Source organism: Manis pentadactyla, chromosome 2 (assembly GCF_030020395.1).
Source record: "Manis pentadactyla isolate mManPen7 chromosome 2, mManPen7.hap1, whole genome shotgun sequence".
NCBI classification, from domain to species: domain Eukaryota; kingdom Metazoa; phylum Chordata; class Mammalia; order Pholidota; family Manidae; genus Manis; species Manis pentadactyla.
Genome location: NC_080020.1, coordinates 79,516,764 through 79,542,704, shown reverse-complemented (window position 1 = coordinate 79,542,704; position 25,941 = coordinate 79,516,764). Strand labels below are relative to the sequence as shown.

The 25,941-nt window shown below is 45.5% G+C and overlaps 1 protein-coding gene across 3 annotated transcripts in view; it reads left to right on the top strand.

Annotated features, from left to right (window-relative positions):
* The window catches only part of THBS4 (thrombospondin 4), a 92,420-nt gene extending 66,698 nt beyond the window's left edge, over positions 1-25,722 (top strand). For 2 of the 3 annotated variants that reach the window (XM_057493946.1, XM_036914166.2), the window contains exons 3-22: positions 1,443-1,690; positions 3,841-3,949; positions 4,337-4,419; positions 4,747-4,798; positions 5,011-5,222; positions 6,721-6,858; positions 9,093-9,161; positions 10,892-11,044; positions 14,086-14,190; positions 14,753-14,860; positions 15,162-15,321; positions 16,660-16,778; positions 17,660-17,712; positions 20,146-20,339; positions 21,244-21,422; positions 21,995-22,043; positions 22,120-22,316; positions 22,886-23,058; positions 24,805-24,944; positions 25,497-25,722. In XM_057493946.1, coding sequence (XP_057349929.1) covers positions 1,443-1,690; positions 3,841-3,949; positions 4,337-4,419; positions 4,747-4,798; positions 5,011-5,222; positions 6,721-6,858; positions 9,093-9,161; positions 10,892-11,044; positions 14,086-14,190; positions 14,753-14,860; positions 15,162-15,321; positions 16,660-16,778; positions 17,660-17,712; positions 20,146-20,339; positions 21,244-21,422; positions 21,995-22,043; positions 22,120-22,316; positions 22,886-23,058; positions 24,805-24,944; positions 25,497-25,558 — 2,603 coding nt within the window. In that variant the 3' untranslated portion in view covers positions 25,559-25,722. Of the gene's footprint in view, positions 1-1,442; positions 1,691-3,840; positions 4,066-4,287; positions 4,420-4,746; positions 4,799-5,010; positions 5,223-6,720; positions 6,859-9,092; positions 9,162-10,891; positions 11,045-14,085; positions 14,191-14,752; positions 14,861-15,161; positions 15,322-16,659; positions 16,779-17,659; positions 17,713-20,145; positions 20,340-21,243; positions 21,423-21,994; positions 22,044-22,119; positions 22,317-22,885; positions 23,059-24,804; positions 24,945-25,496 lie in introns of those variants that run through there. The other variant, XM_057493949.1, reaches the window with a different exon arrangement.
* Positions 25,723-25,941: the final 219 nt, after the last annotated feature.

The following is a 25,941-nucleotide window of genomic DNA, read 5'->3' as shown; positions in this document are numbered from 1 at the left end:
GTCTGGGTGTATGTGTGTCTCATTGCTTCTTTACTTTTTTGTATTATCTAAGTAATGATGTTTCTTGTAACACAAATTATCCAGGTGCCCAGCAATGACACTATAAATATTGGCATATTTCCTTCTAATTTTATATATATATATATATATATATATATATACACATGCACACACACACACACACACACACACACACACACATATATATATATACACACACACACACACACACACACCCTCAGTTTTTTTTCTGAATGAAACTATACTGACTCGTAAGCTTTTTTTCATGTAACAAAATACCAGGAATGTCTTTTTTTTTTAATACAAAACTATTCCATAGTATTCTGTTTTATCATTATACCATAATTTCAGCAGTCTGTCTTTTTATGTTGTGCCAAGTAATCATTTCAGAAATATAACAAATGTTTCTGGTGCTTAACTTGGGTTTCACAGTGGTGCCTATGGATGGACCTGGAGGTGTTCTTGGTAGACTCATTAAGCCCTTGGAAGCAAATCACTTTGGTCTTTATAGCAAATCTCACCCAATGGGCTTTACTCTCAAAGGCTCAGCATCTAGAAACAGATTTTTGTTCAGGGCCCAATATATTCAAGACAATAGTGGAGTTAAAAGCAAGGCAGAAAAACAGAACTTGAAAATGTGCATGAATTTTCATTTAGTGAACTTAGCCAGTTATGTGATTAGGTAGCTACCTGCATAGAAGAAGCAAACAGAAAATAAGGTAGTGGATCTCCCTCACAGTGCTTCCTTTTGCAACCATTGATACCTTTGGTTTTTAACAGCATTGTGAAATCTGAGGCTAGGTTGCTGAGGGACCATATAACAGATGACATATGAATCAGCATATGTTTTCAAAGGCTTCCCCACTCCTGGCATTCTTTTGGAATGTCATGGAATACCACACTCAGCTGCAAATTCCAGTCCCGCCACTTACTATGTCCTTGAGCAGTTCCTCCACTTATATGAGCTTCACTTTCCTCATCTGTAATTATTCTAGTTTCATAGGGTTGCGATGAATAGGAGTTAACTGTTTAAAGCAACTAAGGGCAGCACCCAGCCCCATAGGAGGGTTCAGTAAATGTTTGATAAATAATGAATTCAGGCCTTTAGGAGTTACTGGGATTTTGGTAGCCTCTTGATGGGTTCTGCTCGTTCACTGTACTTACCACTATCCGAAATTATAATTGTTTGTTTTCAAATTTGCCACTTATTGTCAGTCTCTCCATGAGCACAACATATCCTCAGCAACAGAGTGGGCTGCCTGTGCCTAGAACAACAACTGGTGTACAAGATGTTGAATATTTATGGTTCTGACTTGCTTATATTCTTTCCCCTGACCCAGCCTTGTGACTGGAGGCTGTTCAGCACAGAATCACCCCCATTCCCCTTCTCCCATCATTCATTGATCTGTGCTTGGTTCCAGCCATCCTCCGTTACCTGAAGAATGATGGGAAGATTCATTTGGTGGTTTTCAACAACCTGCAGCTGGCTGACGGCAGGCGGCACAGGATCCTCCTGAGACTGAGCAATTTGCAGCGAGGGGCTGGCTCTGTAGAGCTCTACGTAGACTGCACCCAAGTGGATTCTTTTCACAATCTCCCCAGGGCCTTTTCTGGCCTCGCCCAGAGTCCTGAGTCCATTGAACTGAGGACTTTCCAGAGGAAGGCGCAGGTAGGAACCCACAAACCATTCTCTGAAGGGGAAAGGCGGGCTGCCAAGGCTCAGGGCCCACAGAGGAGTGTGCGGGAGTCAGGAAGGGTCTAATTCCGGCTGCGTACTAGAATCACCCACAGAGCTTACACTACTTACTCACAGAGGGTCCACCCTCAAGGTAAATTGCATCAGAATCTGTAGGGGTGATAAATAGGCATCAGTCTTTTTAAAAACACTGATTGTATTGGGAAGCCAAAATTGAGAGCCTCTGTTTTAGATAAGTGGACACTTTCTGGAAATAACTGTAAAGTTGGAAGAATGGCAAAATTTTTAAAACTATCTTTGGGCAACAGGATGATCTATTTTTAATCTTTCTATAATGTCATTATTTATTATTTTTTAATGAAAGTAAAAAAGAATGATTGGAAACTCTTAAGCACTAGGAACATTTTTCACAGATCTTATCAGAAATTACTTAACAAAAAAGACCTTTTGCCAGCTTAGTTCCATAAGGCCTTAAAAATCCCATCACTTCTGTCTTCTGTTTTATGCTTGTTAATGGTATTATTTTTATTATATAATTGCACCTGCTGTAGAAATTACCTAGATTCCTTTTGGAATTTTGTGCTTGGAGATACTTTGTTTCCTGTGAAGAATTAGTGTTCTTTGTCCTTTCCATTAATTATAACTGGCCATAGTTCCTGTAATTTTATCTGATGTAGAAGTTAATGCCAAAATCAGTAGCTATATTCATATGTTATTGTTCATGATATTGTCATCTCTATGTCTTAGTCCTTATTTTTCCATTTCTATGTTATTATATGTGCTTTAGTTACAAGTTGCTCTGAGCCCTTTGTACAAAGAGGCAGGGTATACGCAATAATTTCCACTACAACTAGGAATGCTGAGAAGTTTTAGAAAATAGTATAAAAATCATGCCTCTGACACTAGAATTTTGTGCTTGGAGAATAGGAAGCATTTTAAAGCAGAAATTGCCAGAATGCTAAAATGCTAGGGAGAGAGAGATCCATATATATTTATATATAGATAAAAGAATTAGTGAATAGAGAGATAAGCTTATCATTATTTCTGAATCCCCAAGGTAACCCAAATAATCAGAATAACAAATTGTGTCACTGACCATTTCAGAAATGAGTGTCCACCACCAAACAAGTCAGTTTCTAAAAGCCATGGGCCTGCCATGACAAGGTCATCAGAAATTATACTCATTGGAATTTTCTCAAAAGTTCTACCTCCGTAGACCACCAGTGGGGACCACAGAATTCTGTCTTCATAGTCACTTTCTCATTCATTCAGTCAGCCGATTAATCAACAAGTAGGCACAGTATAGGCATTAGAGATACTGTGGTGGGCAAAATAGTCATGGCCCTGCCTCCAAAAGCTTACAGTCTGATGTCCAACACATTTTCTGTTACATAACATGTGTTGCACACATCTTAACTTGGCTAATTTAAAAAGCAGAATCCCTGTGAAAATCCTTGGCATTCTCGTTTCTAAAATAAGGATGCTGACTTTACATTTGGCAGCTAACAAAAACTTTTTCTGTCACATATAAAAATGGGTACAAAAGTAAAAGTTACAAAATAAAGGGGTGAGGAAATTGACTTTGTTGACTAACAGTGAATGATTGGTATCAACCAATAAAGTGAAAATGTGAAGCCAACTACCTAATAATTATAGCATATACGGTTTATTCATTCCCACAGCCCAAGGAAATCAGAGACTTTGCTAAAACTTATAGCTAAGACATCCTAAAAATAATAGTGTTTAAAATTGAGATCAGTATCTTATTTCTTACAGTCTAAACTCCATAAACAGATTCCAAACAATTCTTAAAAGGCTCCTGCCACAAAATAACTTGTTTGCTGTGAAGGAAAAAGCCCTTTCTCTTCTCAAAGCTACCTTGTTGAAGTCCCAGGCCACACTGGATGCCAGGTTTTTCCTAGGCTACTGGCTGCTTCCATTTTTGCTTCAGTCAGAAGGGCGGGGCTGACAGGCTTTAGGAATAATGCAAACCCACAGAGTTATGTAAGATGTCAGGGCCCAAGTATACAGAGGTATTCTTTTATGAAAATTGTGTGGGTGTGCAAGCACATTGGCTTTTGAAAAACATCAGCAATGTGTGGTATGAATGTGGTTTCTTCCAGGACTTTTTGGAAGAGCTGAAGCTGGTGGTGAGAGGCTCACTGTTCCAGGTGGCCAGCTTGCAAGACTGCTTCCTGCAGCAGAGTGAGCCCCAGGCCACCCCAGGCACAGGTGTGAGCTTTTGGGAAGTTTGCTCCCCTTCATTATATAGACAAACCCTGGGGCCCCCAAATGGGCTGGGGACTGTCACTGAAAGGTGGGCTGGCAGCAGAGCAGTCCTACAGAAGGTATCTATAGAAAGCAGGCTCTTGTGCCAAAGTCCATGGCAAGAAATATTTCCATTGCCCAAATTTTATTCTTATAACTCATATAAAGTTGGACTAAGTAACCAGTGGCATCATTACATTATTTGAATGGATTAGATGAATTACTGCAAGTTAAATTCCTATATATAGATTTTTTTGTCATGAAGATTCTCTGGGAAATCCTTCAGTTTTGCGTCTCTGTAGAAGTGGCCGTCGCTGGCTGAATGCTCCTTACCTTATGCTGTTGCTACAGGGGACTTCAATCGGCAGTTCTTGGGGCAAATGACACAACTAAACCAGCTCCTGGGTGAGGTGAAGGATCTTCTGAGACAGCAGGTAATGAGGACAAGTCATCAGAGAAGCCCCGGTCTTATCAGAGAAGCTCTTTGTGCGAGCTAGTGGGGCTGCAGGCCTGCAGAGCAGGAGGTGGGCCTGGAGCCAGACCTCTAGTGGCCCCACACAGGCAGGGCTCTTGAAGAGCTCTGGAAATGGGGGATGAGTGTGATAAACATACCTGGCTCCAAGCAGAGCAGGGGCTGTAAGGGCCACTTTAGCATTACTCTAAGAAGTGCTTAACAGATTGCTGCACATGGATTCTCTCATTCCTGGATTATACATCAGGTACTCTTTTGCCATCTTTGTTTTCCCTTCCCTTTACTAAAGGTTAAGGAAACATCATTTTTGCGGAACACCATCGCTGAATGCCAGGCTTGCGGTAAGTGCTTTTCTAGTAACCAGCTCATTCTGAGTTGTACGAGCAGATGCAGACCCGTGCAGGGCCTGGGGTGAGACTGCATTGGCTGTGGTTTCTGGGAGTCTGGCACAGAGTTGGAGGGAAGGGAAGGTCATTGGGAAACCAAATCTCATTTTCTAACAGCTATTCTTTCCAAGCGGTGAGACAGCCTATGGATTGTTGTTTTTCTCTAGGTCCTCTCAGCTTTCAGTCTCCAACTCCAAACACACTGGTTCCCCCTGGCCCCCTGACACCACCAACAGCCCCCGCAGCCCCAGTGCGCCGGTGTAATTCCAACTCATGTTTCCGTGGCGTCCGATGTACTGACACCAGGGATGGCTTTCAGTGCGGGCCCTGCCCCGAGGGCTACACAGGAAATGGGATCACCTGTTCTGATATTGATGAGGTAAAGCTCCCCTGGACAGGGTGGGGGCTTCCTAAGGATCTTGCGTCCCCTGCAGCTCATGGAAAAAGAAGCCAGGCTGATGGCGAGGGATGATCTGGCTTGTCCTCCAGGCTACATAGAAATTCCTCATGAGTCTTTAGAGACCGTGAGACATTGTGAGCTGAGGGAGGACGGAGGCAGCCGTGCTGCAGTGGCTCTGTCCGTCATACCTCCTTTCTATGCTTCCAACTCTTTTAACTGGTCCATGGTACTACAATGCTAACATTTCAGCTTTGTACTCCAACGCTGATTATTTCCCTTAAGCAGTCTGTGTTACAATTTTGATTTTTCCACACTTTGCAAATATGGGTGGGGGGAGACTACGTAAGGGTATATTTCAGGGATTGCAACCAATTTCTTCATGCTTCCTAAAACAGAGGAGTAGAGGGGGCTCGCAAATGAATAACAACTGATGGGGAGGCCTCATAACCTGTGAGTAAACAAAAGAGAGTGCCTAGAGAGAGAGCCAGAGAGACACAGACAGCAAATACGGGCTGTTTGGCCAGCGTGCAAAGCCTCTGCAGGAGACTGTTTCAAGCCCGTAGTTAGCCAGTCCCTAAGTCCAGTCCCAAAGCAGTGTTCATGGTAGTAGCAAGGCCACCACCAGAATATGCCTTTCTTTTCCCATCAGGCCAGAGGAGGGCCAGAAGGAGAAACGGAGCTGGCAAGGGACAGCCACAGAGCTTAGGCATGCACACATGTGCACACACACTCACTCGGGCTCCTGCAGGCTCATGGTAGCACTCAGCTGATTACCTCCCCAGGTAGTAAGCAGTTAAGATGGTCCCTAGTAATCACTCTGTTGGAGAAGCATCTGCACATGTTTCACAGAACTGCATCTGGTTTTTATCTGTGGGCTGCAATTTTCCTCCTTTTGAATGGGCAGGAAGTGGTCATGTTTTTTACATTAGTTGAAGTGGTTTAAAAGAAAAAAACAGACCAGAACCAATCCCCTAGACCCTAAGGCCTTGAAACAGCTATGAACTTGCTAGGGCTTGAAGGCTGGCACAGCCCCTGGGGGGACTGATCACCAATGGTTGCCCTGGCTTTGTCTCCTCGAGATCTTGTCATTTGATTAGTTGGTTCCTTGATGCCTTTGGACTCCTCTAACAGTCCGCTGACGAGTGGTCCGGGATCACTGGCCTTTCACAGAGATTTGTAAATTACAAGTTAGACTATCACTGGAAGGTCGACTGGTGATCAGTAAGGCCCCTTCCACGTGGCAGCACCATTATTCTGTAATATAGCAAGACCCACAAGACCCACTAAAAGGCAACCCCAGATGATGTGGAGCATGGATTCTGTGGGTAACTGTGAAATTGGAAGCATTTATTTCCTTTTATCATTTTGGCCACCAAAAATGGTAGTTAAATGAATAAACAAGCATGTGCACACAGATGAATGAAAGTCTGAGGGTGTTTTCTCCATGTAGCTAAAGACTTCCAGTTTTTTTCTCCAGTGCAAATACCATCCCTGCTACCCGGGCGTGCGCTGTGTGAACTTGGCTCCCGGCTTCAGATGTGACGCTTGCCCAGTGGGCCTCACAGGGCCCATTGTGCAGGGTGTTGGGATCAGTTCTGCCAAGTCTAACAAGCAGGTAGGCTGAACTTCCTATTCATTTTTCATCTTAATTACCAATAGAAAATCTTTGGTTAGTTCCCACCCCTTTCAGTGTAACCCTTTACCTTCTTGAGCAGCCAGCACCATATGGGCAAATTAAGAAGTTTTCCAACTGATTTCTGAGCATATGTGTTCTAAATTCTAGTAGGGAGGAAGCTATGAAATTAGGATCATAGAGCATCAGTAGAAAAACAGTGAATGGGGTAATACTGATTATGTGGCATGATTTCATTCTGCTAATTTGTTAGCCATTGAACATTTTGTCCTGCAAAACAACTCGAGATTCAGGAACAAAGGCTTTCAAAAATTATGTCACTTCTATAAAGTCATTGTTGCCTATCAGAAGCTGTTTTAGCGATGAGAGGATTTCAAGAGTATAAATAACCCGTTGAGGAAACCCCTCTTTTTTCTCATATAGGCTGTAAATTTCCATAAAGCCCCTGAGCACTTTGTGACAGTCTCCATTTATTCCCCAATGTTCTACTGTATCCTGGTCATTACTTAACTGACTGACTATGAAATTCTTTTTGATGTTTTCAGTCCTTCAAAATGGTTGGTCTATAAATATATTTTACTACCTTAGGGAAATTATTAGCTTTGAAGAAGGGCAGGGATTCATCATTTCCTAACTGCCTATCAGAGGATTCTAGAGGGCATCATTTTTCAGATGAGAAAAGGGAGGCAAGCTAGACACATAGGAAGACAAGAAGCCATTAGAGTAATGACCCAGAGTTTTCCTTCCTCTCCTCCAAAAACAGAATCTCCAAGCCTAAACCAAGGAAAATAGACAAACGAAATAGAAGGTGCTTTATGTAAGCTGGTATGGAGCATTTCCAAGTGGGTTGCCAGCAATGTGGTGGACTGAACTGAAGTAGAAGGGAGCCACCTTGCTGAAATTTAACAACATATTTTAATGCATCACCAATATCAAAAGAAAGAAAATGAAATGTGCAGTTCCTGGAAACAAAAAGGGAACTCATGGCAGGGCTGTGGGTGGAAGCTGACGCCACAGTGGCTCATGGGAGGTGGGGGAACTGGATGAAGGTCCTAGGAGTGAGGGGCTGGCATTTTAGCACCTTTGTAAGTAGAGCAGATACAGTCTTGGACGTTTAAAAAGATCTAACATCCCTGAAGATAGCCAGGAGCCACCAAGAGCTCCTCTACCCATTACAAGTTGATGAGAAAACTTTACTAGTCCCCAGAATCAACAAGAAGTTGGTGTCAGCTTGGGCCGTGGTTGACAAAGATGAAAATTGCTTCATAACAAATCAAAGCTCCAAACTTGTACCACATACAGCTGTGAGATCCAAATCTATGTTGCACATATAATGCAGAAACACAAGCCAAAAAATTTTAATACCAGCCCTGGAGCTGTAAAATGCCTAGGGCCCTGGCTAATGTCAAAGCCATACCACTTAGTGAAGAGACTCTCAAACTCCAGGCCAATGGAATGCCCACAGGCAAAAACAGGCCACTAAGGATTTGCTCATAAATAAAAATGGCAATTTATGTGAAGAGCTACCATGAGGAAACATGATAAACATAACTTCAAATGCATAAAGAGAAAAAAGAAAAAGAATACATACCATAATTAAAGAATAGGGCAATGTGAGGGAAAAAACACACATTTGAAAAATAGCCAAGTAAAATTTATTTAGTGAAAAATAAATCATTGACATTAAAAACTCAATAGCTGGGTAAGAGAGCTAACAGGAAATTTATATATTGGAAGATGGATCTAAGGAAATCATCCTTAGATCACAGAGAAATAAAGATATAAAATATATAAACAAGAGGTTAAGAGTCAAAAGGAGAGATTAATGACAAGGTCCAATATTTGTTTAACTGTAGTTCCAAAGAAAGAAAGGAGCCGGGGGAAGCTGAGAATTTTCCAGAATTGGAGAAAGATAGGAATCCTCAGTTAGAAGAAATACACTGAGTCCCAAGCAGAAAGAACCTTCCTGACTAAAAAGGTTGTGGAACAGATTAATCCTACAAGTCTTTTCTGAGCAACTTTAAATAACAAGCAAGCAGCTATCACTTGAAATTACGTTAAGGAGAGACTGTATAAACACAGGGAATTAGCTAAGATGGCACTCTAATGACCATTCTACCTGAAATTCTGTGTCTTCACTTCAAAAAAAAATACCAAAGCAAAGTAAAACTTATTTGCATTTCTACTTAGTGTTTCTTTAAACTTTTCTGCACTAGGTCTGCACTGATATTGATGAGTGTCGAAATGGAGCATGTGTTCTCAATTCCATCTGTATTAACACTTTGGTAAGTATTTTTCAAAGCGTAACAGTTATGTTTATAGATCATAATCCCCAAACACACATAGCATATATGGGCATAGTAGATTTGCTTGGCAAATTAGGATAGAAGTTTGTTCTGAAAACAGTTTTTAATATGAGTCAATTTCATAAGTAATTTTTTATATGAGAATAATTTTCTAAGTTGCAAACTTGTTTTTTTTCTTCTATGAAAGTTGCAACTTTGGGCTTTTAGATAAATATTCATTGAATAAAATATTATCATTCTTGCATTTTAAAATAGGAAGAGCTTCTTAGTTTATATTAATAGTTCAATATTCCAGAATATGCATTTAACCAGTGACAACACAGTTCCCAAACAGTATTCATTGTAAAGCTTTTCAAAAATCATTTTTATTAAATTAAAATGCTTAGCACTGGGGGGAGCATCTAAAATTTAAATATTCAAATACAGGTTTTATTTCTGAAAGTTTCTATCAACTGCTTCCAAGATGATAGGGGCAGACCAGGAGAATGTCAATGCAAGGACTACTGATTCCATGTATGGCTGCTCCTAATTTACTCCACATCCCAGGGAAAGTTATTCAATCACTCAGTACCTGGTTTCCTTGTATGCAAAACATTTTATAAATATCAAGTCACTTACATTAATCCTCACAACAACCCTGTCAATAGGCACTATTTTATGCCGCACTTACAGCTGAAGAAACTGAGGCACAGAAAAAATTAAGTTAGGGTTGCACATCTCATAAGACTCCCAGTCTGGCTGCCGACCCTCTGCTCTTACCCACTGCCTTGGGATACCCAGGGATTTATTGCTTCTCAGGTTTATACCAGGAGAAGGCTAGTCTGCAGAAAGAGACTTGGGAGACATTGGCTTAAAGGTAATAACTAAAGCCACCAAGGAGAAAGAAAAGAAGGTAGAACTTCAGAAAACCTCAAAAATGAAGAAGTAGAGAAAGAAAAAGAGCAGAATCAAAGAAAAACAGAGAACTGGCCAAATGGCACAGTCCACTGAGGCTGATAGGGGGAGAGAGAACAGTGAAGAGCAGCATCTGGATGTGGCCATTCCGGGGGTGTTAGTGACTAAGAGCACTGAGCTGTACACTTTACATGGGTGTCTTTCATGATGTGCACATTTTATCTCAATAAAGCTGTTTTTAAAAAAGACATGAGCGGCTCTAGAAGTGCCATTGCAATGGAGCTGACAGCTCATTGCCAGGTTTCTTCCACTGCAGCCTACCTCATCAAGAATTTCCAGTGCAAGGCCACCAACATTTTTCTGTATGCCTGTTCCTTATCACTTGTAAAAAAGCCAAAGGAACAGTTAAAAAAATTTTTTTTAGAACTTGCTTTTTAATCAAACCATCTATCTCCCTTTGTCCCCAGAGTGAATTCTCTCACTCCACCTCCCTGGGACTTCATTGGAACATTCAGCCCTTTCCCTTTTGCCCCCCACAGTGAAGCTGGCAAGTCAGAGTCAAGTTGGACACTGTCTAGCCCTCTTCCACCTTCAGTTCTACACCCTCTTGTCTGTGTAGCCTGCTGTGCTTCCAATCTGGTGGTGTCTTCCCCAATATTCATTTGATCTTTTAAGACATACGTATAACCAGAGACGCAGGCATGGGTCTCACTTAATCCTGGCATCATGGGACACATATAAAAATAATATAATCACAATACCATTGCTCACAGCTCTGAGCCCCTGGCTCATCATCTCATGTTTACCTCTTGCAGGGGTCTTATCGCTGTGGGCCTTGTAAACCAGGGTATACTGGTGACCAGACAAGGGGATGCAAAACCGAAAGAAACTGCAGAAATCCAGAACTGAATCCATGCAGTGTGAATGCACAGTGCATCCAAGAGAGGCAGGGGGACGTGACATGCATGGTAAGGTTACCTGTTTTATCATTTCTTCCTCTTTTAAACACCACCCCTCTCCCATTTCTACTTGCTTGAGGGCAAACATACTCAAAAATGAAAACATTTCAGTCACGATGAACATGGAATGCAATAGTAACAAGTCCCGAATGTAATTTGGAGGGAGCAATCTGAAGTCTGTCTAACCATCAGCTGCCTTTTCCCTCCCTCTTGGCTCTGGGTTGACATCATTCCCTTGGGCCCCTCCGGGATGGAGCGCAGGTGAGCCCCAGCTCCCAGGCGCCCTCTGCTGGAGGTCCAAGAAGTGAGCAGCAGGCTGTGCCTTCCCTTCCGTCTACTGCCCTCACTACTTGTTCCTATAACTTATTAGCATACTGCTGTCATTTCTAACTGTCCTCACCCTTATGACATCCAGTTTCAAAATCTGGCCTAATATTCCAGGAGGTGGGTCACAGTGGAGAGGTGGTGGACTGTTGTAAACCCTCAGAGGGAAGTGTCTTGTCTCCCACGGGTGAGAGGGTCAGAGGGCACCATTCGTGTCCACCTCCACCCCAATTCCAGAATAGCCCAGTGGATGGCCACTCTTTCGCCTATGCATATCCCAACCCTGGAGCCAATCTGGGGAGGAGGAGGCTGAGAAGAGAGCAGGGCCGTGGAGGTCTGACGTGGGTCTCACACCAGGTGGTGCATACTGGGCTTTGTTTAAGACAGAGGCTCTTTCCCGCAGTGCATTCCCAGATCCCAGATCCCAGTCCTCAGGGATTCTAGGCACAGGGCTCGAACCATTTTCAGCAGCTCACTTCCCTCCTCCCCAGTGAGCCAGGCCCTCGCAGGCCACCGCCCTTCAGGGCCTGAGATGCACAGGTTCATGGTGATTACCTCTGAGCAGCAGGGGAGATTCTGGGAGACTTTGTCCCTCTTCCTCAAGCTTAGACCTCTTTATGCTCACAAAATTTTCTACATTGAGTGTATCATTTTTCAAATAGGAAAGATGAGAAGAATCAAAACTAAGTTAAAGAAGTAAATGTAAGGATGCCAGTTCTCCCTGGCAATGCAGATAGGTAGTCTGTAATAAGGTCCTGATGGAGGGAGCCAGCTGGGTCAGAGGGAGGAAAGCCAACAGCTTCTCTAATTCCTGAAGGCTGGGCATGTTTATTACTTTCGAGAGGCAAGCATATACCTGTGTTTAAATCCTCATTTTCTGTGAACAAATTGACGACGTCCCTGGGATGGTGGGTGATGGGGCTCTTAATATGTTTCTGAATTTGTAATAGGCACAATGACAGATGGTAAGGGATTAATACACTTGGTGTGACTACCAAAATAATTTAATCTGCCAGAAAATGGCTCATTAAAAATGTATTTGTTCCTAGAGGAAATTTTTTCTTCATGAAAATGAGTCAAGGACCATACCCTGTGGCTGAGCTTTCCAGGCCTTCTGAAAGCCCTACGGAAGCAACTGAGCACAAACAGGGGTAGTCCCAGGGGATTAAGTCCTGTTTCCTGAATCTCTGGTTGCAGGGGAGTGTAGATGAGAGAACAGGCAGCCCACACCTGAGGAAGTCACCTTATGTTGATTAGCAAGGCCAGGAAACAACAGTTACTCAGGTGAAGTTTCTTTTCACTTGGCCCTGACTCCATTCCTCAGACTCTGCCCCTCTCCCTGCCTTTCTGGTCTGCGTCATGTTCCAGGCCCCGCTCTCCTTCTGCTGTTCTGCCTGCCCCTCCCGGAGGCGCCCACTCTGCTCCTGGGCTGAGCTCCCGGTTACTGCCTCTTATCCAAGACCCCACTTATGGATTGACTTCCTTTCTCTTCAGTTTGTCAGTCATCCTTTAGATAGGTCAGCTAGGATACAGAATATCAGAGAAGAACTCCAAGTGCATGTTAACCAAATATAAATGGCAAAAGACTTTGAACTGGGGCAGGCTTGAGTTTGAGTCCCAGCTCTGAGACCTTGAGCAAGGGGTTTAACCACTCTGAGCCTTCACTGACTCTTTTGGAAAATGGGATTACAATGACCTTGCCACATCACTGTCACCACTGGATGAAATGGTGACAGAGCCTGGTGCAAGGTAGCGGCGGCTTTGGTGCCTGTTCTGATGGTGACGGCTTGCTCACACAGCTGCTGGTCTGGGCTGCTTGGGTGGACTTCTCCAGGCAAGGAGAGAGCATGCAGCCCAGCACTGCACTTGTGGGGACCCTCTTCTCTTAAAGAGAAAGGCTATGAATAGAGGTATAGCACCTTGGATGGTTCCTCCCACGGTGGAAATCGATCTAGATGATGGTTAGATTCAGAGATGTGACTGAGTTCAAGAATGATAAGGAGGTGCCACAGATGCCACTCCTGCCATTCATGTATTCCTCTCCACTGAGGGAAGAAATTGGACAATCATATGGAGAACGTTTGGACGGTTGACTCAAAATTACAAGTACCAACTGAGCCAGGAATTCCACACTAAGAATCTAGTACATGTGCAAAGTGACAAAGGGACTGGAATTATCTGTTACAGCATGGTTTGCAGTAGAAAAAGATTTTAAAAACCCAATAGCCACAGATAGAGGACTGGTTGAATTCACTGAGGCACATGAATCCCACCTGATGTATATGTGTGGCCATTAAGAAGAATGAATGACATGAATCCTCCTGGACTGGTATGGAAAGAATGTCAATATATAATGTTGATTTTAAGACTTCAAGGTATCTGTGTGCTACCAATTGTGTTAAAGGACAAAAAGAGACCAAGAATGTATGGGTGTTTGCTCTCCGGGCAGAGTAACACTGAAAGTATGTGGAAGAACAGATCACTGATTGCTGTCCACGGGAATGGGAGAGGGAAGGAGATTTCACTCCATCGCCCTTTGTACCTTTTGAATTTTGAACCATTAGACTAATCAAAAACCAATCTAACAGTCTTAAAAATCCTGCCCAACAAGGCTCACTGGCTCTGACCCCTCACTGGGAATGGGCACAGGGGAGCAGAGGCTCTTGTCAGCCCCAGCCTCCCACCAGGCTCAGCTTCCCAACCTCTGACCGGCTTTCCCTTCACAGTGTGGAGTTGGCTGGGCTGGTGATGGCTACATCTGTGGAAAGGATGTGGACATTGACAGTTACCCTGATGAAGAACTGCCATGCTCTGCCAGGAACTGCAAGAAGGTAAGGAGGACAAGCAGGTGGCTTTCCTCCCAAAGCCACACTCTTATATGGGGGAGACATCCTTGGGCTCCATTTAAAGTTGCATTTTGAAAGCAGCTACATCTCAAATGTGGCAAAACAGCCATCAACAATAAAGCCAGACAGCCAGTCTGAGGTCAGAAACAGTTTACGACTTGGGACAGATGTAGATGAGGGTGGGGGATATAAGGAGAAGTTGGTAAAAGGGTGTAATCTTTCAGTTATAAGTAGAATAAGGTCTGAGGATCTAATGTGTAACTTATTGAGTACAGTTGATAACACTGTTTGTGTAACTGGAATTTGTTAAGAAGAGTAGAAATTAAATGTTCTTACCAAAAAAGCAAGGGAACAAATATGTGAGGTAGCTGATATGTTGACGCAATGTGAGGAAATCCTTCCACAATATATACATATATCAAATCACCATGATATACACTTTAAATATCTTAGGACATTGTCAATTATACCTCAATAAAGAAAAAAAAAAAGAAGGAAAAGACCAATGTCAGATGTAGCTGTCCCTCTGAGCTGTTTCCTCGCTTAGGACAACTGCAAATATGTGCCAAATTCTGGCCAAGAAGATGCAGACAGAGATGGCGTTGGAGATGCTTGTGACGAGGATGCTGATGGAGACGGGATCCTGAACGAGCAGGTGCCTGCTGTGCCGGAGGGGCCTGTGAACTGCCACATGCCCGGGATGGTGGGAGAAAACCAGTGAGGCCGTTCATAGTCATCATCCCAAATGTTAGTGTCCGTGCCTCCATTCCCTGAGGACTGCAACTTCCTATTCTAAGATTCTCAAATGTTTAAAATATAAAACTGACAAATGTGGGCCTCCCAAGTTCTGACAGCTCATGACAGCAGGGGTGGAGGTGGCCGGCACCCACCATGGGACACGCCATGGCAGAGCTCTGCAGAGGGCTGAGCAAACGATGGGCCTTTTGACCCTCTAGGATAACTGTGTCCTGACGCACAACGTGGACCAACGGAACAGTGACAGAGATATCTTTGGGGATGCCTGTGATAACTGCCGGAATGTCCTAAATAATGACCAGAAAGACACTGATGGGGATGGAAAAGGAGACGCCTGCGATGATGACATGGATGGAGATGGTGGGTCTGTCTTGCTTTGTCCTTTGTTGGAGGCTCATTTGCCCTTTTGCCTTGTTCTCTGTAAGAAGCAGGAATAGAATTACTGACATGGACAGCCTGCACCGGGGGTGCCCAGGGGCCACTTGATTCTGTGGAAGGAGACTCTGCAGCCCATTGCCCTACTTAACCCCATGTGTTTCTGAACTCTATGCCATTGCCAGAAACTTTGCAGGAATTTCCTCAAGCAGTGTCTTGTCAGGACTGTGTCTCTATGGGACATCTGTCTTCCAGACTATACCTTCCCCGACTCCAACCATCCTTTTCATACATGACAATTCCAGAAGTGGAGAACTGAAAGAGAGGGCCATGAGCAGGGTCACAGGCAGTAGCCCCTGAGTCAGGCTCTTCCCGCAGAGAATCAGGAATCTTCCAGGAGACAGGGACATCCCTGCTGGTTCTGGAAAGAGCTGTGGAGGCAGGGCAGCTGCAGTGTCCAGCTCCGGGTCCCCTGAAGGACCCGTACCCTGTGTGTGGTCTCTGTGAATGGCACCCCCTGTAGTACAGCCCTTGAGGCTCACAGGACTTAAGGAAGGACATGTGTCCCTGTGTAGCTTCCACAACATTTGGGTGACTGTCATCAAAGAATAGGCAAGACCTGATGGTTTCTGAAAAACAGATCATGTCACAGAGTCTTGAAGGAAAATCCTTTTAGAAATACATTTACCCCAATACACAATACACAACACCCCAATACACAACACAAATATTCCACTCCAGGATAGTCATACCTCTCCAGAACATGAGCTCACCTTCCACAAGCTGGTCTGACAACCCAGATCCAGTGGTGTGCAGGTCAGCCAGCTCAGCAAAACAAAACAAAACAAAGCCCCAAGTTGCAACATTTGCCAACTTATATGGTGTGAATACCACTCTCACCACCACTGACTTCCAGCTGCCAACAGGAGAGGACATGACTAAACAGGCAGCTGGGAGGGGGCACGGTGGCCTGGCTCCAGCACCCCACTGCCCAAATCCTTGGTTCCCAAGATCACACGCACAAGGTCCTCCCTCTCGAGGGTCAGCCCACCCACTCTCCCTCATGCCCTCCTCATTGCAGCGATAGCCCTTGATATCTTGAGCAAATTATAACTTTGTGGATAAATGCCTTAGATCACCATTCATTTTTAAGTTGCCCAGAAGCCATCCTTTGATATTCTCTCCAGATAACTGTTGAAAAGGTCACGGTCTCTGAGCAGAAGTCTGCTCTGGGCAGAAGTCACTGTGTGTAGGCCTGGTCGCTACAGCACCTACACACAGAGAAGTGTCACTGACTCATGGAAGCATTCCTGTCTCATGTAGGAATAAAAAACATTCTGGACAACTGCCCAAAAGTTTCCAATCGTAACCAACAGGACAAGGATGGCGATGGTGTGGGGGATGCCTGTGACAGTTGTCCTGATGTCAGCAACCCAAATCAGGTTAGTAGGATACAAGGCAATTCAAATTCTGGGATGAACTCCCCTGTGCAAAGACTCATTTAAGACCAGTGTCTGGAAGAAGGCAGCAGAGCCCACCAGCTCGGTTCTGTACCATCCCCATGGACCTAACAGAGCAGAGGTGGCAAAATGGCACATTAGGCCTGGAGGTGACAGGAAAAACACAGAGATCTGAGGCCCTCTGGACTAATCTCACAGGCGGTCACATGTCTATGAGGTTAATAATATGAATTTAATGATGCCCAAAACAAGTTTTTTTGTTAAAAAGAAAAGGTGACATGGAAATTAACCATCAGGAGCCTCATGTCCCGTTAGTCCCCAAATCCCTACACGGCCTATGTATGGATGTCTCTGATTAAGTTCAGTCGGCGACGTGCTGCTTGCCTTCTCACTCCCCCTTCCTGTCTGGATCATTGGGCATGATGTGTCATGTATTTTTAAAGCCCTGAGAGAGGGGAGTCATTGTTGCCCTCTGTGACTCACTCCCACTGTGGCTCAATTCCAAAATGCAGAAGCAGAGCAAAATCAGTCTGCCTCATCCCCACGCCTGCGGCTGGCTCCCTTCCGACCCGTGCCCGAGTTCCACATCTCCACCTGTCACCATGCTGCCCCAGCGCCCTTTCCAATCAGCTCATCTGGTGTGTAGGCAGCTCATCCATGTAGCTTGATATTTTGGAAGGCTTTTTTGAAAATTCAGCTTTGTGCCTACACCAATATGGCATTGTCCTTTTGCAGTTTTGCACCACCCCAATTCCAGAGAAATAATTCCTGAGAGCCAGTGACGATGGACCAGGTCTGCCTTCTCTGGAACATTCTGTGCGTGCAGGCCTAGGGATAAATAACATGTTGTGTTCTCTTCGCAGTCCGATGTGGACAACGATCTGGTTGGGGACTCCTGTGACACCAATCAGGACAGGTATGGCCTATCTCCCATCTGCATAGGCCCAGGTGAAAACTCCAGAGAGCTTTGTATCTTTCAAAGCTTTCTGCTTCTACCATGTTTTGGGATCTCACCGAATAAATTGAGTTGCTGGTGGGACAACAGCCCTGCCTCTGGTCAGGGTCACCACACCTGCCTGAGAGTTTTGTATAGGAGGTGGTAGTATCAGGAGGGGCCACTAGGTACTCTAGTAAGGTATAAACCCCAGCTCCTTCACTTACAAACCATCTAAACTTTGGCAAATCACTTGCACCTCAATTTTCTCATCTGTAAAATGGGGGTGACAATGGAATGTAGCTCATAGAACTGTTGTGACTATTAATTGAGTTCATTATGAAAAGTACATATTATAGATTCTGTTTCATAGATAGCACTCAATAGGTATCAGCTCTTTTAGTATTACATTATTTTGGCTCAGAAAACTTCACCATCCTCCCAAAATAGAAAGCTGTCAGTTTGCTGAGAGATCACTGCTATTTCATTGTCCTTAGAACTTTTTCATTGTTTCCCTTGAGTGGAATTGTTCTATGCAAATGAATTTTGCCAACCCTCCTACCCCACATGGATGGAGTCCTACAGTAAGACACAGGACTGTATCAGATGCCATAGGAGCCTCACGAAAACCAGACATGTGCAGCTCTGCCCTGGGGGCAGCTGCAGTCCAAGGTGCTAAGACCCTTCATCTGCACAGGGAACCCTTATAGAGACAGGACAGTGGGACAAGGATGAGAGAGGGAGGGGATTCTAAAAGACAAAGCAAGAATAAATGTAGCTTCCTTTCTCAACCTCTTCCCAGAGACTGCCCTGCCAACAGCGGCTCTCTGGCCAAACCTTGTTCAAGGACAGCTCCTATAGAGTCCAGTCTTTGTCCTTGTGCTCAGTGTCCTTGCTGCAAAATGCATCCTAGCTAAGTGAACTTAAATGTACTTCTCAATCTCTGAGTCTCAATTCCTTCATCTACAAAACAGAAAATTTAATGCATCTTGCAGGTGATAGTGAAAATCAAAGATAATATAGGTAAAGCTCCCAGCACAGTGCTGACCTTCAGGTGACCCACAGAAAATGGTGTTGACCTTCAGGTGACCCACAGAAAATGGTGGCTGTGTTGTTATTGTTTGCACAGCACAGGAGACAAGTCAGCAACAATGTCTGACCTAGACTATCTCTGTTTCTTGGTGGAACGTGGGACTGGTCCTCTGGCAGCTTCCCTAAATGGTGCCTGTCAGCAGTGCTCCCTGTTGCAGGTCATCCTGCACTCTGATTGCCAAGTAGTTTCTAAAATGTTTCACCAGCCTCTAGATATTGCCCTAAAATAAATAACTCATTCAGCTGCATTTTAATTTCCACAAACTTGAATCTCAGAGAGGAAGACAGGAACTGCTTGTTTTTGTGTAAAAATGTTCAGGGCTATATAGAATGGCTGCTAATGGAAATAGGTCAATCTTAAGATTTAAAAAGCAGCCGTGCTGTATGCACAGGAATTCTACTGTTTGAGTCACGCCATCTTCTGCTTGTCCAAGTAGGCCTCACTTTCTCTGGGACCCATCCAGAAAGCGTGGCTAAGGGCAGGGACTGTTGCTTGGCTTCCCACCCTGTCCCATCCTAGCCATGTAGCAGCTCCCAGTATGGGAAAGGTCGTAGGTGGTGCCAGGAGAATGGAGTTCTGTGCTGATCCAGAGTAGCCATGGGAGGTCTCTATCAACTCAGGGAGCCTCTGGGGACAGGACGGACTCCTCATCAGGTGACCTTTAGGCCTGGAAGAAAAGTCAGGTAGGCAGAAAACGAGCCTTCTCTTTAGGAGGACTGAGCCCAGCCTTCATGCTCACCCCTTGGAAAGGGTGGCACCATTCTCTTTGCCATTCTCCCTGTGGCATTTGCATCTCATCCTTCTTGGGTCTCCTGGCTAGGGATTGTGAAGAGTAAAAGGAAAGAAGACATTGTAGAGCTTCCTAAGAGGCAGGCACCTAGAAGGACTTTTCTATATATTAAAATTTAATATGTAAAATTCTAATCACTTAATCTTCATAACAACCCTATGATGTAGGCTTTTTATTCCCATTTTATAGATGAGGACACTGAGTCACAGAGGGGTCACCTGCCTGTGAGTGGCTGAGCCACCTGCTCCACAGCCCCTCACCTTGTTCCTCTGCACATTCAGTCAGGGGTCATCTAGTAGTCCTCAGAGACTGACAGGAACATCCACTCACAAAAATCGACCCTTATCTTCTTGAGTAGAAGTGATCTTATTTCAACAGCTTGAGAAAGTGATAAAATGGTCCCTGCTGCCCACAGAAGTTTGTTAAAAACTGAGCAGGGTTAAAACCCCAAACCCAACTTTCCCTCCTGAGAACTGCACTCGTCCTGCCCTCTGCTGAACTGTGACACAAACCATCTCTCCTTCTTCCCCAGTGATGGAGATGGGCACCAGGACAGTACAGACAACTGCCCCACCGTCATCAACAGTGCCCAGCTGGACACTGATAAGGATGGAATTGGTGACGAGTGTGACGATGACGATGACAATGATGGTATCCCGGACCTGGTGCCCCCTGGGCCGGACAACTGCCGTCTGGTTCCCAACCCAACCCAGGAGGATAGCAACAGTAAGCTGGCTCAGCCCAGAGCTGCAGGCAACCCCCCGCTCCCATTGGCCAGGCATGTGGTGGCCCACCTCCCCCAGGTGTCCAGGGCCCGGCTTCTCTGCATGGCCATAGCCTATGTGGACAGCAGACTCCTAGTAGATGCCAATCTCCGACTCTTCTCAGAAAAAACCTGCTTTGCAGCTTCTGAGCAGCCCTAGGATGAGCTCACACGGGGCAGAGAAGTGGCCATGTGCTCCCTCTCTAGGGACGTGGAGAGTTGCTCAGTCATCGTGTTGGCCCCTTTCCCAGGAAGTCACAAAAAAGGAGCAGGACAGAGAGGAGGGCACAGCAGCAGATGGCTGAGGTGGGGTTCACAAACTCAGGTGACTGCTGGAGCCAAGCAGATAAGCCAGAAATGAGCCGGCAGAGTAGTGAGGACTGTGGTGAGCTGGCGAAGACATGGCCATCGACAGCCGCACAGATTCACACGGTTAAATACCATCACGTCAGCTGACCAGAACACCCTGTGAGCCAGAGTCAGCCTAAGGATCACCAGAAGTTATGGTCTTTAGAGCAATTCAGATGATAAACACTTCCCTGCTTTCTGTGTGTTATGGTCCAGGAAATGCAATAGATACTTGCTTGTATAAAGTCAGGCTTAGGATCCACCAGTTGATGACCCCACTCAGAGGACACCCAGGGTTTCTTGTAAGGTCAGTTTTGAACAGCTGCCCTCCACTCTGTCCCCAGCAAGGTTTTTGGATCACACCTAACGGGGTTCACCAGCCCCCCATGAGGACTCCAGGGTGGGGCCGGCTCAGAGCTGACTGGATCCAGGGCTCCTCTCCCAGCATGGGCTGGAAACCTTCTATGTCAAGTGGCAGGGCTGGTGTATGCGCTGTCAAGCCCCTCTCCCTCTCTTCAGGCGATGGCGTGGGAGACATCTGCGAGACGGACTTTGACCAGGACCAGGTCATTGATCGGATTGACGTCTGCCCAGAGAACGCAGAGGTCACCCTGACCGACTTCAGGGCCTACCAGACAGTGGTCCTGGACCCTGAAGGGGATGCCCAGATCGACCCCAACTGGGTGGTCCTGAACCAGGTGAGTGTCACAGGACTGGCACCAGCTTCACCTCTCAGCACCGGCTGTTCTAACAGTAACAGCGAGAGGGCGCTGACTGTCAGCAGGCACTGTTCCCTTCACGTTTAATAGCCTGACTTTACAGATAATGAGATCGAGTCTCATAAAGCTGTACTGATTGCTCCTGATAGCGCTGCAGGAAGGTGGCTGAGACGGCTGGAAGTGGGACCCAGCCTGACTCTAGAGCCACAGCCCTCATCTCTACAACAGGCTGCCTCCCACGTGTCCTCCTCATCGTGTAACGGAGGAAAGCACAGAGAGGCTTAGATTTCCAGCACCACCCAGCTAGTCACATTCATTCCAAGTGTATATTCTCCAATTAAGGGTTTAGTGAATCAGCTTAATTGACAGTTTTAGCAAAATGATTCCTATTCTGCTTTGTGTACATATCAAGGTAGACCAGCTCCTCAGATCAATCTTTATGTGAATGTCGCCATTGCTAACCCCTCCCCCAAGGCACCTGTGGCCCTGGGCTTCTTGCACTTACTGCACCCCCTTTCGGAGTGCTCTTCACTCTTCAACTCTCTCTGCAGGGCATGGAGATCGTGCAGACCATGAACAGCGATCCTGGCCTGGCAGTGGGTAGGTCCAGGGCCTCAGTTACACTTGTGTGGCAGCTCGTCCTGTGGCCTTTTTCTAATCTTACTGACCTCTACAGGATACACAGCTTTTAATGGAGTTGACTTTGAAGGGACCTTCCACGTAAATACCCAGACAGACGATGACTATGCCGGCTTTATCTTTGGTTACCAAGATAGCTCCAGCTTCTATGTGGTCATGTGGAAGCAGACCGAGCAGACATATTGGCAAGCCACCCCGTTCCGAGCTGTTGCAGAGCCTGGCATTCAGCTTAAGGTAGTGATGGTTTGAAATCACTCATCTCCATTTCTTCTGGGCCCATCTCCCTCCTTTTAAATTCTGTGTTCCCCTAAGAAATTGATGCATTCATCCTAGTGTTCAAGTCAGAGAAAACTAGAGCCTGCTGTGGGCCTTGCCTTCAGTCCTGTGCACGAGCTACACGCTAACCTCCAGGTGGTTCTGATGGTGAGAACATCAGCCCGAGCAGGCCCCGAGAGGTGGGAAGACTTGGCGGGGACAGCTCCACCCACTCTCTGTTGGCTAATCTGTTTCCTCGATGGGGCCAGCACTTACCTGAGGGCTTCAAGGCTGCCTGTCACTCCTGCTGGGAGAAAAGGCAAACTTCAGGGCGCTCAGCAGATGAGTGTGGGGAACAGGGTTATAACAGGAAAAATACTGAATGGATTACTGGACTGTTCACCTGTGATTACTAACAGGTTGGGAGTTACCTCAGCAGAAATGGCATTTAAGTGTCCGAACCTAAGGCAGCCATAGTGTGACCATGAATTCACTGCCCCAGGAGTGTCTGTGCCTTCAAAAAAAACCATGCTCAAATCATTTTCCAGGCTGTGAAGTCCATGACCGGCCCAGGGGAGCATCTCCGCAACTCCCTGTGGCACACGGGAGACACCAGTGACCAGGTCCGGCTGCTGTGGAAGGACTCCAGGAACGTGGGCTGGAAGGACAAGGTGTCCTACCGCTGGTTCCTACAGCACAGGCCCCAGGTGGGCTACATCAGGTAGGTGGGGGCCCCACGCCCGCCCCCTCGTTCTGCATCCAGAGCCTTCGCTACCCTGAGCAGCCCTGACCCAGGGTGTCCCTGAGGGCACACCTCAGGCTCCCACTCCTGGGAAGGGGTGGGAGGAAGACACCCAGGCTCAAACTGACCTCCTGGACATTAGGGCCAGACTGGGGGCAGCAGGACTGTCTGATGGGGGGAGGCCTCAGCACTGGGACCAGTGATCCCCCTTCTCCATGTTCCTCAGAGCAGCCTGAAGTGGACACACTGAGTCCCTTCCACACACATGCTGTGGTTCCTCTGGGCCCTGTATGATCACTTATGGTGAATATTTCATGCCCTACTGCATGTGCCCCTTCCAGTTGTCTGCCCTCCTGGACCATAAACTCCATGATGGCAGCAATGGGCACAAGGCCCAGCATGTGCCACACACAGCCTGAACCAACCTTCATGTGAGCCAATGTAATCTCCTCATTTTCCCCCAGAACTACTTTGAAAACTACTCTCAGGAGCTAGGGTGGCTTTGAAACTTAGTGTACTTACGTTCCCATTGCTATGAACATGCAAATCCTTGCCATCCACACCCATGCCAGCTTATGTGCTACATTTAGGGAAGGGCATGAGTGCATCCTCCCGACCAGGGCAGGAAAGCAGCCTAGAAGAGGGAAAGTCATGAGGGCTAATTCATATTTTGTTCTTCAAGACATTACGTTGAATGTGCTATTTGTCTCACAGTAAGATGATCGTGTCCTCAGCTCTATTAAGTAAATGTCCCCTTTTTACAACAAATATTTGAAACATTCCTTCTTCTGTCCCAAAATGAAATCATGGAAAATATAACCTCCCTGCACATATAATTTTAGAAAATCAATTTGATCCCTAGCCACACACTAAAGAAATGAGAATAACTGATAACAAAATCATGTCAATGCTGGGACACCTATACCTACAAGCACTGTGCAGGTGACATTTTAATACAGATTGTTGTGTTGATGACTTAAATCCTACAATGGTATTGCCAACAGTGATGTGAATTTCTAAAATAGTGAACAGCTCTTGATTTTCAAACAAAATAAAGTATTCGACAGCTCTCAATTTACCCTGGAAAATGCAGTTTATATAAAAATAGCATAAAAATACTTGGTGTTCACACATAAAAGGGAGTTCTAGGCTCAGATAACCAACAGGCTCTTCCCTACCCACATGTCTGGAGGAAGACTCCAAAAATGTATGGGATGCAGGACAGGTTTTGACTGTTCTCGCCAGGGCCTTAAGCCATCCAGCTACCCTGGCTTCAATGCTCCACACGTTTCTTAAACCCTGTTAGGGCGGGCTGTTACTCCTGATGAGAATTACTGCTCTGAGACTCTACCAAAAGGTATCAGACCTAAGGCAGAGCAGCTGTTTTTAAATGAGCTATCTAGACCAGGTAACTCACAGGCAATGGAGTCACAAAGCCGCTTGCTTCTGGGTCATATTGATTTCTCTTTAACTCGCCAGCAAGTACCCATCGAGTCTGCTTCTGTGCCCAACATTGTATTAGGCCTCTAGAGAGATAGATGATGGGAGGACACGGCCACATGGTCCCTGACCTCATGGAGCTGCTGATCTCTTAGGGAAGGGTTGACAGCTATGCACAGTCCAGGTCTGTGAGAATGAAGGGGGACCTCTGGGTCTCATGATGGCACTTCACTCCGACCTTGGTTTGAGTTTCACAGAGACCCATTCAGGCTCTGTTTTCTGCAGGGTGAGATTTTATGAAGGCTCCGAGTTGGTGGCTGACTCCGGGGTCACCATAGACACCACCATGCGTGGAGGCCGGCTTGGCGTGTTCTGTTTCTCCCAAGAAAACATCATTTGGTCCAATCTCAAGTATCGTTGCAATGGTAATGTACATTCATTTTACTGCACAGTATTATTGCTAGAATTAATCATATAATATCATCACTTTATGTTTATAGCATACTTCCCTCCCCAAAGCTCAGGCCACATATTCATCAAAACTTGATAGTCCTTGTGTAACTGAAGTAAAAGGTTTATTTCATTTTTCCTATTTGATAAAAGAGGAATTTGAGACCCATAGAATTTTAACTGCATAGTTTAAGATTTGGGGTTCAGTGAGAAATTCAGTCAGATTCAATTTACAGGCAGCCTTTATTTTCATACGGGTCAAATATAATTGCAGATTCAAAATCCATTCTGCTGCTAATTTTCTTTAGGCCTATGATTGAGCACTCCTGGGCTTTAAGCCAACAATTCACAAAGCAACCTGAGGCAGAAAATGGCTGTGCAGGCAGGTTGTGGGCAGGCAGGCTGTGGACAGGCAGGCTGTGGGCAGGCTGACAGTGCCCCCTGGAGGATGCCTGCACAGTACCAGAGACATGGGGATTCCAGGGGTAAGGAGCTCAATTAACACCTGTGCCTGTTCTTATTTGCAGACACTATCCCAGAGGACTTCCAAGAGTTTCAAACCCAGAATTTTGATCACCTGGATAATTAAACCAAGGAAGCAATCGGCAACTGTTTTTCTAAATACCAAAGCTAAATATTTTTTAACTTCCTACAACTTTCTTTATATACACTGTGTGGCTTCCTTTTTATCAGCCCAAATATATCAAACTTTTTATATGAATGTGGCAATAAAGAAGAAATAATTTCTAAAGACTGTGTTACACATCACTCACACCTGGCGCAGGCTTCGATGTGTACGTTGCTCTCTGAGGTATCGACATTGAACTCACAGCGGGGATCTTTTTACCCCAGACCAGGTCGGTGAAATTGAACATGTGGGAGAATCTGAAGGCCCAGGCAAGAGGCTCATCTTGGGCCCTCCAGTTAGCTTCACACAAAAGCTCAGTAGGTCCACGTGCCCTCATTATTCTG